At 42.1% G+C, this 15389-nt stretch overlaps 1 protein-coding gene across 2 annotated transcripts in view; it reads right to left on the minus strand.

Annotated features, from left to right (window-relative positions):
• Window positions 1-13400, minus strand: part of SBSPON (somatomedin B and thrombospondin type 1 domain containing) — a 38233-nt gene extending 24833 nt beyond the window's left edge. Inside the window, exon 1 of one of the 2 annotated variants that reach the window (XM_081266422.1) lies at window positions 13034-13257. In XM_081266422.1, the coding sequence (XP_081122548.1) occupies window positions 13034-13108 (75 nt within the window). In that variant the 5' untranslated portion in view covers window positions 13109-13257. Of the gene's footprint in view, window positions 1-13033 lie in introns of both variants that reach the window. The other variant, XM_081266421.1, reaches the window with a different exon arrangement.
• Between the last annotated feature and the right edge of the window lie 1989 nt (window positions 13401-15389).

The following is a 15389-nucleotide window of genomic DNA, read 5'->3' on the forward strand; positions in this document are numbered from 1 at the left end:
CCGTTGGGATTTTGATTGGCATTGCATTAAACCTATAGAGAACTTTTGGTAATATCGCCATTTTGATGATGTTAGTTCTGCCTATCCATGAACAGGGTATATTTTTCCATCTTCTAAGATGTTCTTCAATTTCTCTCTTTAGGGTTCTGTAGTTTTCATTGTATAAGTCTTTCACCATAATGAGTCTTTTTAAAAGACGGCAATGAGTTTTTAAATTGAGTTATTTCAGGACTTGAAATGAAATATAAGGAAAAAAAAAAAAAAGACAGATGTGCCCTGAAGTAGATGCCAAATCTCTCCACAAAGTGAAACCCATTTTCCCTACCACTGTTATATTTCAAGTTCATACACTCTGACTTCTTTGAAACCTTAATTTGGACTTCTAGCAGTTCATATGTGAAAACTTATTTTGCCTTTCAACAGATTAGTTTAAGGTTCATAGTTGGGGAGGACATATTTGTCAACACATATTTACCCCTGATGTGAAAGAAGTTCTCCCAACATAAACATCTATTAGTAATTCACGTGTTTTAATGCTATTTTAAAACATAATTTCATTATCATCTAAAAACTCATAGGTAGCTGGGCATGGTGGCACACACCTATAATCCCAGCCACTTGGGAAGCTGAAGCAGGAGGATGGAAAGTTCCAGTCCAGACTAAGAAACTTAGACTTTGTTTCAAAAAAAAAAAAAAAAAAAAGGGCTGGGCATAGAGCTCAGTGGTAAAATGCCCCTGGGTTCAAACCCCAGTAACTAAATACATAAATACATGCCCATTGGTATCAGGACAACTATCTACAGAAGCAAGAATGAGCCATATTAGTATTCATCCCCAATATCCACCACGTATCTACATCCTTAGGAAAATCACTAACAAGTCACTTCCCTGCTGTGGTCATCTTTTGTTGACCCCACCCTTTTAATTTTCATGACACCATTTCATTGAACCATTGGACAAGAAGACATTTAAAGAGACCCCTAGGCTGGGTACTGATTGAGAAGGACATTTTTTGTCCTTACCTCACCACTGCTGTGCGCCCACTTCCTCCCTAAGTCTAGGTAGTCCTGCCCTGATGTCCTGATGTCCTGAAATGTTGGACACGAGGATAAACAACACAACAACAAGATTATATATATATATATATATATATATATATATATATATATATATATATATATATATATATATATATAAAATAGTGGGGATCTGGAGGTTGAACTCATGGGTGCTTTGCCACCGAATTACATCGTCAGCCCTTTTTATTTTTTATTTTGAGACAGGGTCTTTCTAAATTGCTCAGGACCTCCCTAAATTTCTGAGGCTGGCTTCTAACGTGTAATCCTCCTGTCTCAATTTCTGGAGTCGCTGGGATTATAGGTGTATAATGCCATCACACCTGGTATTATATTTGTATTTTTAAAATGCATTTATTTCAAATATTAATATTTGGCATCACTATAAAATAAAGTTTTGCCACAGCCTTAACTCAGAATTTAGTAATATGGCCTTGACTTAGTCTCTAGCCGTTTGGCAAAAGATGATAGTGGGGTGCGTATTCTGACTGAATTTAGCCTCTTAGGATTTCAACATTTGTGTCTCATGTCCAATATTTATTTATTTTATTTGGTTTGGTCCCAGAATTGAAGCCCTCAAAAAACACGGAATCATTGCATCATTATAACAATTCCTGTTGATTAAGGTTCTTCCTTGGCATAATGCTATTTCCTATTTTTCCAATTTATCTCTTTAAAAGCCCCGTAAAGAGCAGGGAACTGTGGTTCAAGTCCCAGCTACCTGAGAGGCTGAGGCAGGAGGATCACTTGAGCTCAGGAGTTTGAGACGAATCTGGGCAACATAGGGATACCCAATCTCAAAAAGTTAAAATAAAAGCCCATAAAGACAATCAGAAAGTTCTAGGGTCCAAGACAACAACATCAAAATGGTTTCATTGTAAAACAAAATGGGGAAAAATTCACACAGAATCATAGAAATAAAGACGTATTGCACAAAATATTTTTGCGTTGTAAGGTTATCTCAGGTACTTATTTCTCTTCTACACCAAATCTTCTATCCGTGATTCTCTTGTGAACTTTTGATTATTTGGACTGCAAGCTGTGGTAGGTCACAAGAGGTCTTTAGTCACAGAGGTTAGGGGCTAGGAAGGAACTTCTGATTGATTTATTACCACAAGTCATATATTACGGCTTTATGACACACATTTCCTTTTGAACTGTCCCATTATTTTTTTTGTCCCTTTCCCACTAAAGCTTATCTAAATCACATCTATTTAGAGCATATCAGAATGTTTTTTTCTTAAAATCTGACTTTCTCAATCTTCACATTTAGTTTCACCTGCTATCAATGGAATCTGTCAGGCTGTGTAACCTAGTGTTATGACTCAGGCCTTTGACTCAGGAAGGAAACCTGGTGTTAATGGGTGCCAGAAAACTCAGTGACTTTCTTTTCATCTTTGTTTAAAGTTAAGCTAATGTTCAGGTTTCCCCAGAAGCAGCCCAGAATATATGGATTTGAATGCAAGTAATTTATCTGGGGGCCGTGACCCCACAGAATGCTTGCTATAAGGGAGTGGAGAACAGAGACAAAGAACACATCTTACTTGTTACTAATCTTAGTGGGCATCTCTGGCTCCTAGCTCTTTGGACAATAAGATGATAGACAGATCCAGGGTGTAAGGAATGATAGAGTCCTTCTCTCTGGACTTTTTCATTTTAGTATAGGGGATTGAACCCAACACCTTGTGCATGCTAGACAAATGCTCTGCCACTGAGTTATATCTCTGGGCCCCTGGCCCTTTTTATTTTAAGACAGGATCTAAGTTGCTTAGGCTGGTCTCAAATTTGCAATCCTTCTGCCTCAGCCTCTCAAGTAACAGATTACAGGAGTGTAATCTATGCCTGGGAATCAGATTCTTCTGGATTTGCCAACTAGTTTCCTTTCCTCAAGAGCTTTCTGGTGATCAGATATCCCTACCACAGCCACAGGAAAATGGCCAAGAAGAGAAAAGTGAGTTGTACATTCTAGCAATGAACCTAAACATAAAGGTAGGATATATTTATTTCCTTTCTTCATTCTTTTCTCCTTTGGAGATTGTGGGGGAGGGGGAAATTTTGCCATTGAGCTATTTCCCCAATCTTTCTTATTTTTTATTTTGAAACAGGGGCTTACTAAGTTGCTGAGGCTAGCCTTCAACTTGCAATCCTCCTGCCTCAACCTCCCAAATAGCTGGGGTTACAGTCATGCGCCATCATGCTTGGCAAGAATATATTTTCACATGATCTAATAATAGGAATAGTGAGTCATATCCAAGTTCAATTACATTAAAATTTGTACCACTGATTTCTCTTCTGGGGGTGGAGTATTTACTTCATAAACTCCCTCATTTATTTCATTAGGGTTTCTTTGGTTTTGAACGGGTGGGGATCAAAGCTAGGCCTTTGAGAATGCTAGGCAAACACTATACCACTGAGCTATGTCCCCAGCCCTTGAATTTCACTTAAAATGAAATCCAAATTCCCTGCTATGGGCTACAGACTCCGTGTGACCTGGCCTCTTCCTGACCCTTGAGGTCCCACTTGAGGTTCCGCACATCTGCCACCCCTGTGCCCCACCTCTGCTCCAGCCACATTGGCTCCTCCATCCCTTGAACAAAACAAGTTTATTTATATCCTGGAATCTTTGTCCATGTTTTCATTCTTCAGAGAATATTCTTCCCATGTTGGGCACGGCTGAGTACAGTTCATCCTTTAGATCTCAGGTGAACTGCTTCCTTTACAGAGTTTTTCTCTGGCCAACTTGGCTAACTAGTCTCCTAGCCTCCTCAAAACACACACACACACACACACACACACACACACACACAATTATTTCACTTTAGAGCTCAATGTTGCCTTGTAGCAGCTCCAAATTTTATAATTATATATTTGTTTTATTTATGGTTGTTGCCCCCTGAGAACTGAGATCATTTTTCATTTCATGCCTGGTGTCTAGCACATGGTAGGTCCTCAATAAATATTTGTTAAATAGATGAATGAAATGGCACTGGGCAAGTCCCCCTCCATAAATAATGTTCTACATTAAACAGACTCTGGTTGTCTTATCCCATTGATTGGAAGCCAAACACAAACAGAGGCTCCAGAGAGGGAAGGACAGGAAGTGGAAGTACAGGCACAAATCAGAAACCCCCATAGCCAAAATCACAGGCCTGATCAGTCTAGGCTCTCCTGGCAACCTTGGGCCCCACGGGTGCCCACTGGAAGGAGCACTGTTTTCTGTGCCTTAAGGTCAGGGAGATTTCAACCTCTTCTGACCCCCAGGAGTCCAGGTATTTCCAATCCTTTCTTTTCTTATTTTTTTAATTTTTTTTAGTTGTGATTGGACCTTTATTTTATTTACTTAGTTATATGTGGTGCTGAGAATGGAACTCAGTGCCTCTCACATGTGAGGCAAGTACTCTACCACTGAGCCACAACCCCAGCCCCTTTCAAATCCTTTCTAATCCATTTATATTACCTGCCAGTATATCTTGAAAGTCAAACTCTTTTCATTATATTATCTGTGACATGAAGTAGTGTTTACTTTATTTTTATCTGAATTTTCCTCACTCAAGTGTTTCAGAAGGCTGGGGTTATAGCTCAGTTGGTAGAGCATTTGCCTAGCACATTTGAGGCACTGGGTTTGATCCTCGGCACCACATAAAACTCAAATAAAGATATTGTGTTCATCTAATTATAAAAATAAAAAATAAAAAAAAAGAGTTTCAGAAAAGGTGAAAAGACAAAATTGTTTATCTTATTGGTTCCAATCCTGGTCTGACTGTTTCTCTATGTCCTCTTCCCTCCTAGCAGGGCAGATCAGGTGCATGGCTCCAGTTCTGACCCCATCTTTCTGTGGACACGTCCTGCCTCACAGTTAACACTGGGCTTTCTCCAAGTCCATCGCAGCTCAGTGACTTGTGCCAGTAAGACTGGACACACTATTCTGTCTTTGGCTACCAAAGGGCAATTTTAATAAAGTTTTTCTCATGTTTTTTTCCTGATAATGCCAAATATACCCCCAAACACTCCCTGCCCCCCCCCCCCCCACACACACAGAGCAACAAATCAAGCTGCTAGCCAGAGAAGAGCCCTTAATTTTATAAATATCATTTGGCTTATTTCTTCCTCATTGAAAGGCCTTGTTCTTGTTTTCATGTAGCAGTGTCTCCTTGTTTAATCACAGAGACTCAAGAACTCTCCTTTGTAATCTAGCCCTGCCTGCTTGGCTTTTTGCCACCAAGTTTAAGGCCACCCACGATCAAGTGCTTTCTTCCTCAAGTTGTTAAGTTTTGTTAAGTTCAAATAGTCCTAATTGTTCTTATGGAAATACTCTTTCTACACCTCACTCAGAGCAGTACCCATTTATACATAGCTATTGCTTCTTGACATTCTATGGAAGAGAAACTAAACATCTTTATCTCCCAGCACACACACACACTTACACCTCTCATGGTGTCCCAACTTTAAACACCTGTCATCTGCCTTTTTCTCTATGTATATGTATATCCTTTTCAGTACAATCTTGTCAAAGTTTCTCTGAAAATTGAGTGAAACTACATCACCTAAAGGCCTATTTATCCCTTAAAAACCTCCAATAAAATGATCAAGTATTTTTTTTTCCTCTGGCAGAAATCATGTTGTTGACCCCCAATAGGTTTTTATTTTTCTTTTGAGATATTAGTTGAGATATTAGCAGACAAGGTCTTGCTGAATTGCTTAAGCTGGCCTCCAGCTTGTGAGCCTCCTGCCTCAGCTGTTCAAGTTGCTGGAATTACAAGCATGCATCACCTTGCCCAGCTAAACCAATAGAATCTCACATACCATATGAACCTCGAAAAGAAAAAGGAAAAGGAGATACCAATAAAAATAATAATGATGATGATTCATTCCCCCTGCCCCATAGCAGGTTTCCAAGTGAGTTGTTATCTTCTTCTGTGTATTCCTATGTTTTTCAAATTATCTGCAATAAATATGGATTTTGTGGTCAAGGGAAGGAAAATGTCATTTTTAAAAGGAACTGTGGTTCCACCCCAGATAGCAGTGCTCTCTGAAGCCACAGACAACATCCCGTAGGTGGAATGAGTGGCATGTTCTTTTGACAAACATTAAGAGGCCTGATGAGACCATCAGGAGTTACAAACAAGGCTGGGGTACAGCTCAGCAGTAGAGCATGGCTTAGCATGCATGAGGTCTAGAGTTCAATCACTAGCACCAAAAACAAGGGTGAGGGGGTTACAAAGAAGAACAGGACACTACCTTCAAGGAGCACAAAGTCAATGGAGAGATGGCTCACCCTCTCCACTGGTATTAAATTGGAGCCTACCCTGCCAAGTACACAGCGTCTCATAAAGCTCATTTCTTTGAGGCAGAAAAACATAGTGTTTAAAAGGTGTGGGCCCAAGATAGGGATTTCCTGGCTTCAAGTCTCCATCATCTGTTAATGATGGCACTTCTTTCTTTTTTGTTATTGTTGATGTTGTTGCTTCTGGGAATTGAACCCAGGGGCACTTGATCATTGAGCCACATCCCCTGCCCTTTTTATTATTTTGAGACAGGATCTCCCTAAGTTGCTTAGAGTCTTGCTAAGTTGCTGGGACTGGCCTTGAACTTGTGATCTTCTTGCTTCAGCCTCCCAGATAGCTTAAGACTGCAAACATGTGCCTCCGTGCCCAGTAGTGATGTGACTTTTGACAAGTCACCTAACCTCTCTGTGCCTTGGTTACCTTGCCCATAAAAATGAGACTAAAAAAGAGATCAACTTGAGCAAGTTGGGAGCAAGTTAATTGCTGTGAAGTGCTTGGGCAAGTGCTTGGGATGTTATCAGTGCTGGTGGGCATCCAACTTCTCCCACTTGGCTGCATGGCCAGGGGCTGCACCTAAGTGTTGTTATGCCAAGGTGCTTTGAATACTGGCTCTAGATCCTGCTCATTTTTTTTTCCTCAAAGGCAGAGGAAGCCAACAAGGCCTCTCAGGCTGTTCCAGCTCTTGTAAAGCCTCAGCTTTCTAAATCATCACAGACTGCAGGCCCTTCCTTTGGGTGAGCGTTAGAGCACCATGGCCCTGTTCCCTCCAGAAATAATGTCCTCATATTTCGACCAGTTTATTTTCTGCACTCCTCATGAATCTAAGAGAAGACACTGTTCCATAGGGGCTACTTATTTTTTTTTCCTGCCCTATTTGAGTTAATTATTGCTCTTTCAATTGCTGTCAATGATCCAAACCAACCTATTGTTTTGACCATCTTAGCATGAAAATCTAAGATGCCCAACTGGTGAATTAGAAATTGGTGTTATTATGCATATAGTAAGCAAGTCTTCCAAGAAGTTCTTTCATGATAGAGAAACTTGGATCTGTTCCCTTTTCTACCTATCCCTGGTCAAGCACAGCCAATGCAGATTTTTTTTTTAAGTACCCAGGATTGAACCCAGGGGTGCTTAACCACTGAGCTACAGCCTTTGACTCTTTTATTTTATTATTATTTTTATTTTTATTTTGAGACAGGGTCTTGCTAAGTTGCCTAGGGTCTCACTAAGTTCCTGAACTTGTGATCCTCCTTGCCTCAGCCTCCCAAACTGCTGGAATTACAGGCTGTGCCACCATGCTCAGCTCTCAGTGCAGAATTTTTAATCTTGTTAGTTTTTTGGTAGAGGAAAGGGACTTGCAGTACATTATTGGTGTTAAACCCATGTTATCATCATAATGAGGTTTTCTGAGATAATTCAATTCAAAACAGATTTCTTTGACAGTTTAGTTATTCTGTGAATCCAATAACATTTTTTATTTTTACATGAGAAGAACAAAAATAAACCTTTCAAATTAGAAAAAGAAGTGTATTCCATCTCAGCCACCACCTCCTAAATCTGTTTATCAAGATGAAGAAAAATCAGAAAGGACAGAAGTAAAACAGGTTTAGTTAATACTGACCCAGATACATTTTCCATTCACATTGAATGTAATCTCAGGAGATTCCTTAGAAAACTTGGAATGGAACCACCATTTGACCCAGCTATCCCACTCCTTGGTCTATATCCAAAGGACTTAAAATGAGAATACTATAGTAATGCAGCCACATCAATGTTTATAGCAGCTCAATTCACAATAGCTAAATTGTGCAAGCAACCTAAATGCCTTTCAGTAGATGAATGGATAAAGAAACTGTGGCATATATACACAATGGAATATTACTCAGCAATAAAAGAGAATAAAATCATGGCATTTGTAGGTAAATGGATGGGGTTGGAGAATATCATGCTAAGTGAAGTAAACCAATTCCAAAAAACCAAAGGCCGAATGTTCTCTGATAAGTGGATGTTGATCCATAATGGTGGAGGGTGGGGTGGGGCATGGAAAAAAATGGAGGAACTTTGGACAAAAGGGAGGGAGAGGTGCGGAGGATGTGTAGGGTAGGAAAGATGGTGGAATGAGATGGACATCATTACCCCAGGTATATTTATGACTGCACATATGGTGCGACGCTACATCCTATAACAGAAAAATGAAAAGTTGTGCTGCAGTTGTGTACAATGAATCAAAATGAGTTCTGCTGTCATATATACTTAAATAAATAAATTTTAAAAACTTTTAAAAAGTATACTTAAAATCTACATAACTGTTTTTATGACACTGACATTGTTTCCAACCAGTCCCTACCTAGGACAATCAATTGTTAGGTTTAAAGGCTTTAATAAATTCAGGTTAAAAAACAAAAAGGCTTTGGGCATCAGTAATGAGTTCTATAACCTTGGGTAAGAAGGAAGACAGATTCTAAGACACTGAAAGTTTCTGTGTATGGAGAGTGAATGGGGACTCCTAGGTAACCTTTGCTTTATCTAGTAATATATAATAATCATGAATTTTCACTAACAGATGTGGCCAGTGGCAACTTGAAATCAAACAGTCGTGAGTTCAAGTTCCTAGTTCTACTGCTCATTCATTTGAACTTGAGTAATGGGAACCCTTGGAAAGTCTCAGCTACTGCTTTTTTTAAAATGCTAATACAGGCCCATTTCTTTTCCCAAATCCTAGAAGCAGATGAGTTTCAGAATTCAGGATTTCTTAGATGTAGAATCTGCATATCCCCTCTCCCCAGCAGAGCTAGGGTAGATCCTTGCAGAATATGTTAATATTTTTGAGGCAAAATATATTTATACTATAATGGGATAGAAAAAAGATTATCAATAGTCTTCTCCTCATCAGTTCAGGGAAGGTGAGAGTTTTGGTACCAAATGACTGATGAAAAAAAAAACTTTCAAGTTTTAGCACTTTTTAGACTTTGATTATCTTTTTTTTTTTTTTTTTTTTTTTTTTTTGGATTTTGGGATTGTGGACCAGACTTGTCTTTCTTACAGAAATTTTGGGAAGATTGCATAAGTATGTCAGTACCTAGCACTTGGTGGGAGTTCAATAAAAGATACTTATTATTTAAACTAATACAAATGACTACACTATATTGTTATAAATTTATTGAATACATATTTAATGAAATAAAATGTTTTAATCCATGCCCACTGATGATAAGAGCTGACCAATGATATATTTGTTACCCAAGTGCCTACCATATGCCAGGTCCCTGGCACTTTTGATATTATCTCCTTCTGTCCACTTGATAGTCCCACATGGTGGTCTTATCATTCCCCAATGAGGTACTTTAGCTGGGTACAGTGGTGCACGCCTGTAATCCCAGTGGCTTTAGAGGTTGAGGCAGGAGGATTTTGAGTTCAAAGCCAGTCTCAGCAAATTAATGAGGCCCTAAGTAACTCAGCAAGATCCTGTCGCCCCCCCCCCCCAAAAAAAATATATATATATGGCTGGGGATATGGTTAAGCACCCCTGGCTTCAATCTCCAGTACAAAAAAAGAGAGAGAGAGACACTTTGTGCCCCAAGAGGCAGACATACATTCTCCAAAGTCATAGAGACAGTAGGTGGCAGGGTAAAAGATTGAACCCAATATTCTCTGACTTTAGGGGGGAAAATGCTGCATTTGGATTATTTCTGGGAGGAAAAAATAATCACAAGTATACAGTAAATATTCAGAGGGAATTGTTCTGTAAGAATGGAAGCCTTCATTCTACATCTTGCTTCTGAGTGGGCTCCCAACTGTCAGTCAGCTCTGGACCTGGGAGGCAGGCCTGTGGTGACCCAGCTGAGAGCCCAGTTGTGCTGATGCAGGGCAGAGGAGTGTGGGCCCTATTTTCAGCAAGTGGCCAGCTTCTGACCATCTCTGTTTTCTTCTCCCCTTTACAAGGAACTTCAACTGCAGAGAGTTTACATCAGGAGCCTTTTCAGTGCTGAGTCTGCTTCTCTCTTATCTAGGTCTGCAAGGTCCTCTGTTGACACCCTGGGAGAACACAGGTACGGATCCCTGCTCCTTTAAAGATACCATTTCCTTTTCTGGCTTTGGTTCTTTTATCTACCACTCACAGCCCTTCTCCCAGGCTGGCAGCTTGCAGTGATTTGTTTTGAGTTCTTTAGGAGATGGCAAGATTGCTTATCTCTTCTGTACTTACCCTATAAATCCCTACTCCAAAATAACTCACACTTGGTCCTACTATTTCTACCTCCTAGACTGAAAATAAGGTAGGGGTGTGATTGCATTTGTGTGTGTGTGTGTGTGTGTGTGTGTGTGTGTGTGTGTGTAATGAAGACTTTGAGGGCTCTGTGAATCCTGTTAGCACTGTTAGGTCTCCTTAGAAAGTAAGTCCCTCTCTCCACACTTACTTCATTTTAACCCATCCCTCTCAGGTGCTGAAATTCTCCAGATCTGGCTGCATCCACCCTCTGTCCTGTTCACTGTTTTAGTTTCAGGGTCTAGGACAGGACCTGGCACAGATTGCCCTGCACCCTTACCTGCTGGACAGAAGTGTTAAGCTTCCCTCCCAGAGCAGCACCCCCAACCTTTCCCTGGAGACCTCTTATTTATTATCCTGACTAGGTCATCCAGGACTTCCTCTGGGAAGTCTTCTTGGCATTCTTCAGGTCTTCTAAGTTTTTCCTCATAGATCACCCCTTTTGGCAGCGGTTTCCGCTCCCCCCTTATTCCCAGTTTCACTTCCTGTTGTTTCAATCACCCATGGTCAACTGCTATCTGAAACTATCAAATGGAAAATTCCAGAAATAAGCAATTCATAAATTTGAAATTGCAAGCTACTGTAAATAGCATTTAATCTCACACTGTCCCTCCAGGGATGTGAATCATGTCTTTCTCCAGTATATCAAAGCCATATACCCGGGCGTGGTGGCACATGCCTGTAATCACAGCAGCTTGAGAGGCTGAGGCAGGAGGATTGCAAGTTCAAAGCCCAAAGCCAGCCTTAGAAACTTAGTGAGGCCCTGGGTAACTCAGGAAGCCCAAAGGAGGCCCTGGGGCATAAAACAGTGGAAGGACAGATTAACTCTCCTACTATGTGACAGTGCTGCAGGGCATATAAGAAAAAAAACCAGTATATGTAGCCATCATTACTATCCATAGTTTTAGGCATCCACTGGAAGTCTTGGAATGTATCCACTGCAGATAAGGGGGGACTACTGTACCGGAGCATGTTGCATGCAGTGTTACAGGTGTTCCTGGCTAGACTATGAGCTCCCAGGGAGCAGAGATTGCCTCTTTGCATCCCTGTGCTTATCACAGACCTGGACACGTCATCTGGGCTACATAAATTCTGTAATTACTTTGAAATGTAGGCAAGCCCTTCATGAGACTGTGATCCTGTTGTGAGAGAAGCTTTGCTGGAGTTATCCAGGTAAGGGAGGCAAACAGGAGTTTAGGATGCTCCAAGGACGGGCCAGAGACAGGCCTGAGGAGGGCACTGCATTTCCTAAATAGCTGACTTCCCGGCCTTTAATAGTAAAATACCCTGGCCTTGGAGCAAGAAAGGCAAAGAAGCTTATCAAAAAGATTACTCTTCATGGGGACAGATTAACTATAACTATCATGGGTACATCATTAGCTCTCAACCAGTGTCAACAAATCTTAATGTTTTAAGGTGACAGGCACCGCCAGGGGCTGGCAGCCTTCTCATGCAACAAAGAGGGAGGAGGGGTGCTCATTCCTACTGGGCATCCAATTCTTGGAAGATGGCACAGCCCTGTGGGTTCTTCTCCCTAGAAGACACGGAGGATTCCACACACTGAGATTCTTGAATGCAAACCCCAACCTATGTGTGGCTTTTGGGGTGATGTGATGAGCAGGGAGCAGGACTACTTTTACTTCAAGAGCTGGATTTTCTCAGGCACACCATGTTCTGCAACACTATACTATACCATTTCTTCCTTTACCTTTTAATTCAATTGAACCAGCATTTATTGATTCCTGCAGAGGCAAGAAACTGTGAGATCCTGTCGAAATTTAAAGATGAAAAGGGCTGACCCAAAGGAAAAATGAACATTTCCGAAGAGGAAAGGGCCATGCCATGTGGTAGGGTCCAGAGGTGAGTACAACCTCAGTCCTCCAAAAACTTGTTCTCCAGAGCAAAACACTCTCCCTGAGTAAGTTTGACACAAAGTGGGGCAATCTCACCTTCCTGCCCTTATTACCACTCACCAGCTCAAAAAATCCCTGAGGGTTAAAAGAATAACAGGTGGAGTCTGGCCTTGCTCCAGGGCATGGTGCTGGAGCCTGTCAACGCCATCTTTCCAGACACCATGTGGCCCTACCCAGATGGAGATCCTGAGTCTCACAATTCCAGAGCAGAGGTGGCCCCCTGCAACCTTCATGGAGAAGAGCAGAGGGCTCCAACTCCTTTCATCCAGGCTCTGATGGGGAGGGGTGCTTTGAGCTGTCTAGGTGGAGAGTATTGAGCTGGGTATGAATGGAGGTGGCTGGGAGGGGACTTGGACAGATGGAGTGGACAGGCCAGAATGGAAGAGGCTGGGGAATACCAGCTCCTGGGTTGCGGTCCTTGGCGCCGCGCCCGGCCCAGTGCGGGTTGGCTGCGGGCAAAGGGGTGGCGCCCCCACCCTGAGCCCAGCCACCCACCTGGGCACGCCCTGGCGTAGTCGAAGCAGCAGTCCCCCGTGAGGCGGCAAGCTTGGTCGCAGAAGCAGGTCCCATAGACCCTGTCCAGCCTCCAGCCGCGGGCGAAGCAGGCGGGGTCCCGACCAGGGCAACAGCGCCCCGCCTCGGCGCAGCCAGCTAGGGCCCCGGGCGACAGATGCGCCAGCGCGCACAGCGCCATCCACAGGGTCCTCATGGCCAGCGATCCGGTGGCGCCTGCGATGTGTCGGACCCTCAGGGCAAATGCTCTCTGCTCCAGGGAGAGCTGCGGCCCCTGAGCTGCCCCAGCTGCCCGCGAGGCACAGCCGGGCCCTGCCCGGCGCCCGGCCTCCGCCCTCCACCCTTCCGCGCGGCCCCTCCCCAGCCCTGGCGGCGCGCCCATCGGGCTCTGGGCGGGTGACTGCGGCCGCCCCTGCGCAGGTGGGGAGGGCGTCGCTGCCTTCCCGGGATGCGCCCCGCAGTCAGGGACAACACTCGCTTCATACTGCCACCCCGTCCGGGGACCGCCCGCAGTGGGGAGCAGGGGTGGGGCAGGGGAACAGGTGCCCCGGGGGCCAGGAGCAGGGAGGAGGGCCATCCCGGAGCCCGGCCAGGGCGGCCACTTTTCCTGCCTCCAAACTCTGCTTGCTTACGTCTAGGGACACTTTAGCATTAGGGTATTTTCCCTCTAAAGCAATGAGACAAATAGCTCTTGATGTGCATTAAACCAGGTATCATCAGCACCCTGCGTTCTAGCCTTGACCTCGCCCAGAAAAGCCTGTAGTGGTATTTTTTTTTCCAAGTATCAGTTCGCCGACCCTCTGAGCCCCCACACCACTTTGCTTCACTTAAGAGGCAGTTAATGAGTGTGAAGGAAAGGATAGATAAAATATAAACAGTGCTCTGCTTTCTGTGAAAGCAGATTTCCCCCCAAAGAAACCCTGTTCTATATTTTAGAAATAACTTGCACTTGAATAAAATGCTTGCCTAATTTTTAAATATGCAAGTATATCATGACTTCTGCACTTCACTCTTTTTGTTCACCAAAATTTATCCTAGAAGTCACATTTTCTTTTATGTTCTTAAATCATTTGACTTAATATGGGCTTTTTTAAAAGACGTTTTCTGCATCTGTCAACCTAAAAAATCAAATTCATTAGAATCCAGAGACTAGTTTTATTCCTTTTCCATACAGGGACCTCTCATAGAGGAATTTACTCATCAGAGAGAAAAGTAACGAAAGGAAAAATGAAAAACATATATGTGTGTGTGTATACATATGTGTGTGTGTGTGTGTGTGTGTGTGTGTGTGTGAGAGAGAGAGAGAGAGAGAGAAATGGAAAAGTTTACTACATTGTAAGACTTGTATAATTTTTTTATTATTTGTATTTATTTTTTGTCCACAATGCCAGCCTGGCATGGAACTTTTTTTTGATCCTCCTTCCTCAGCCTCCTGGGATTACAAGGATTTGTATTTTATAAACTCTAATCACATTTAAAATTTGACCAATGTAGAATGTAATCTTATTTTATTGTCCAAGGAAAACATACTTTAAAGTCAAAAAGAGATTCTTTCTTTGTGAGTTTATACAAATAAATTCTCAGCATTGGAAACTTTTTTTATTTCCACTTTGAGTAGGCTTCTTTCCCTTTTGCAGTTTAAAGAAATAATTTCTTCTTCCTCCTCCTCCTCCTCTTCCTCCTCCTCCTCTTCTTTTTTGTGTTTTTAATTCTTGGTAGCCAGAACTAAACTACCTTGTCAGCAAATTATACCCTTTGCCTTTTACCCATGCAGTAGGTTTTATTAGCAGTGTTGTACGAACTCACTCATGTAATTTATCCCCCACGCCTTCTCTGGGCTGTCTGCTTTCTGGAATGCCTTTAGGCAGATACTTAATCTGTAATATCTTAAAAATCTGGAATTGTTCCAGAAAGATGTAAAGGAAAAATGATCTGCTGACAAGTTCATTTTCAGGAATTAAAATCTGCACTGAAGTGATAACAGGAAGGAATGATGAGGTCTAGGTTAAGAGAATTAAACATATAATACCAAATGCCTGATCAAGTACCATCTTTTTTTTACCTCTGTTTCTCTCATCCTCTGACAAAACCAAAACCAAAAATTGAAAATAAAATTTTGGGCTTTGAGGGGCTGGGGTTGTGGTTCAGTAGTAGAGCGCTCTCCTCGCACGTTCGAGACCCTGGGTTGGATCCTCAGCACCACATAAAAATAAATAAGTGAAATAAAGGTATTGTGTCCAACTACAACTAAAAAAATAAATTTTTAAAAAATATTTATTTTTTAGGTGTAGATGGACACAACACAATGTCTTTATTTTTATTTTTGTGTGGTGCTGAG

This window comes from Spermophilus citellus, assembly GCF_964194105.1.
Source record: "Spermophilus citellus genome assembly, chromosome: 14".
NCBI lineage: Eukaryota > Metazoa > Chordata > Mammalia > Rodentia > Sciuridae > Spermophilus > Spermophilus citellus.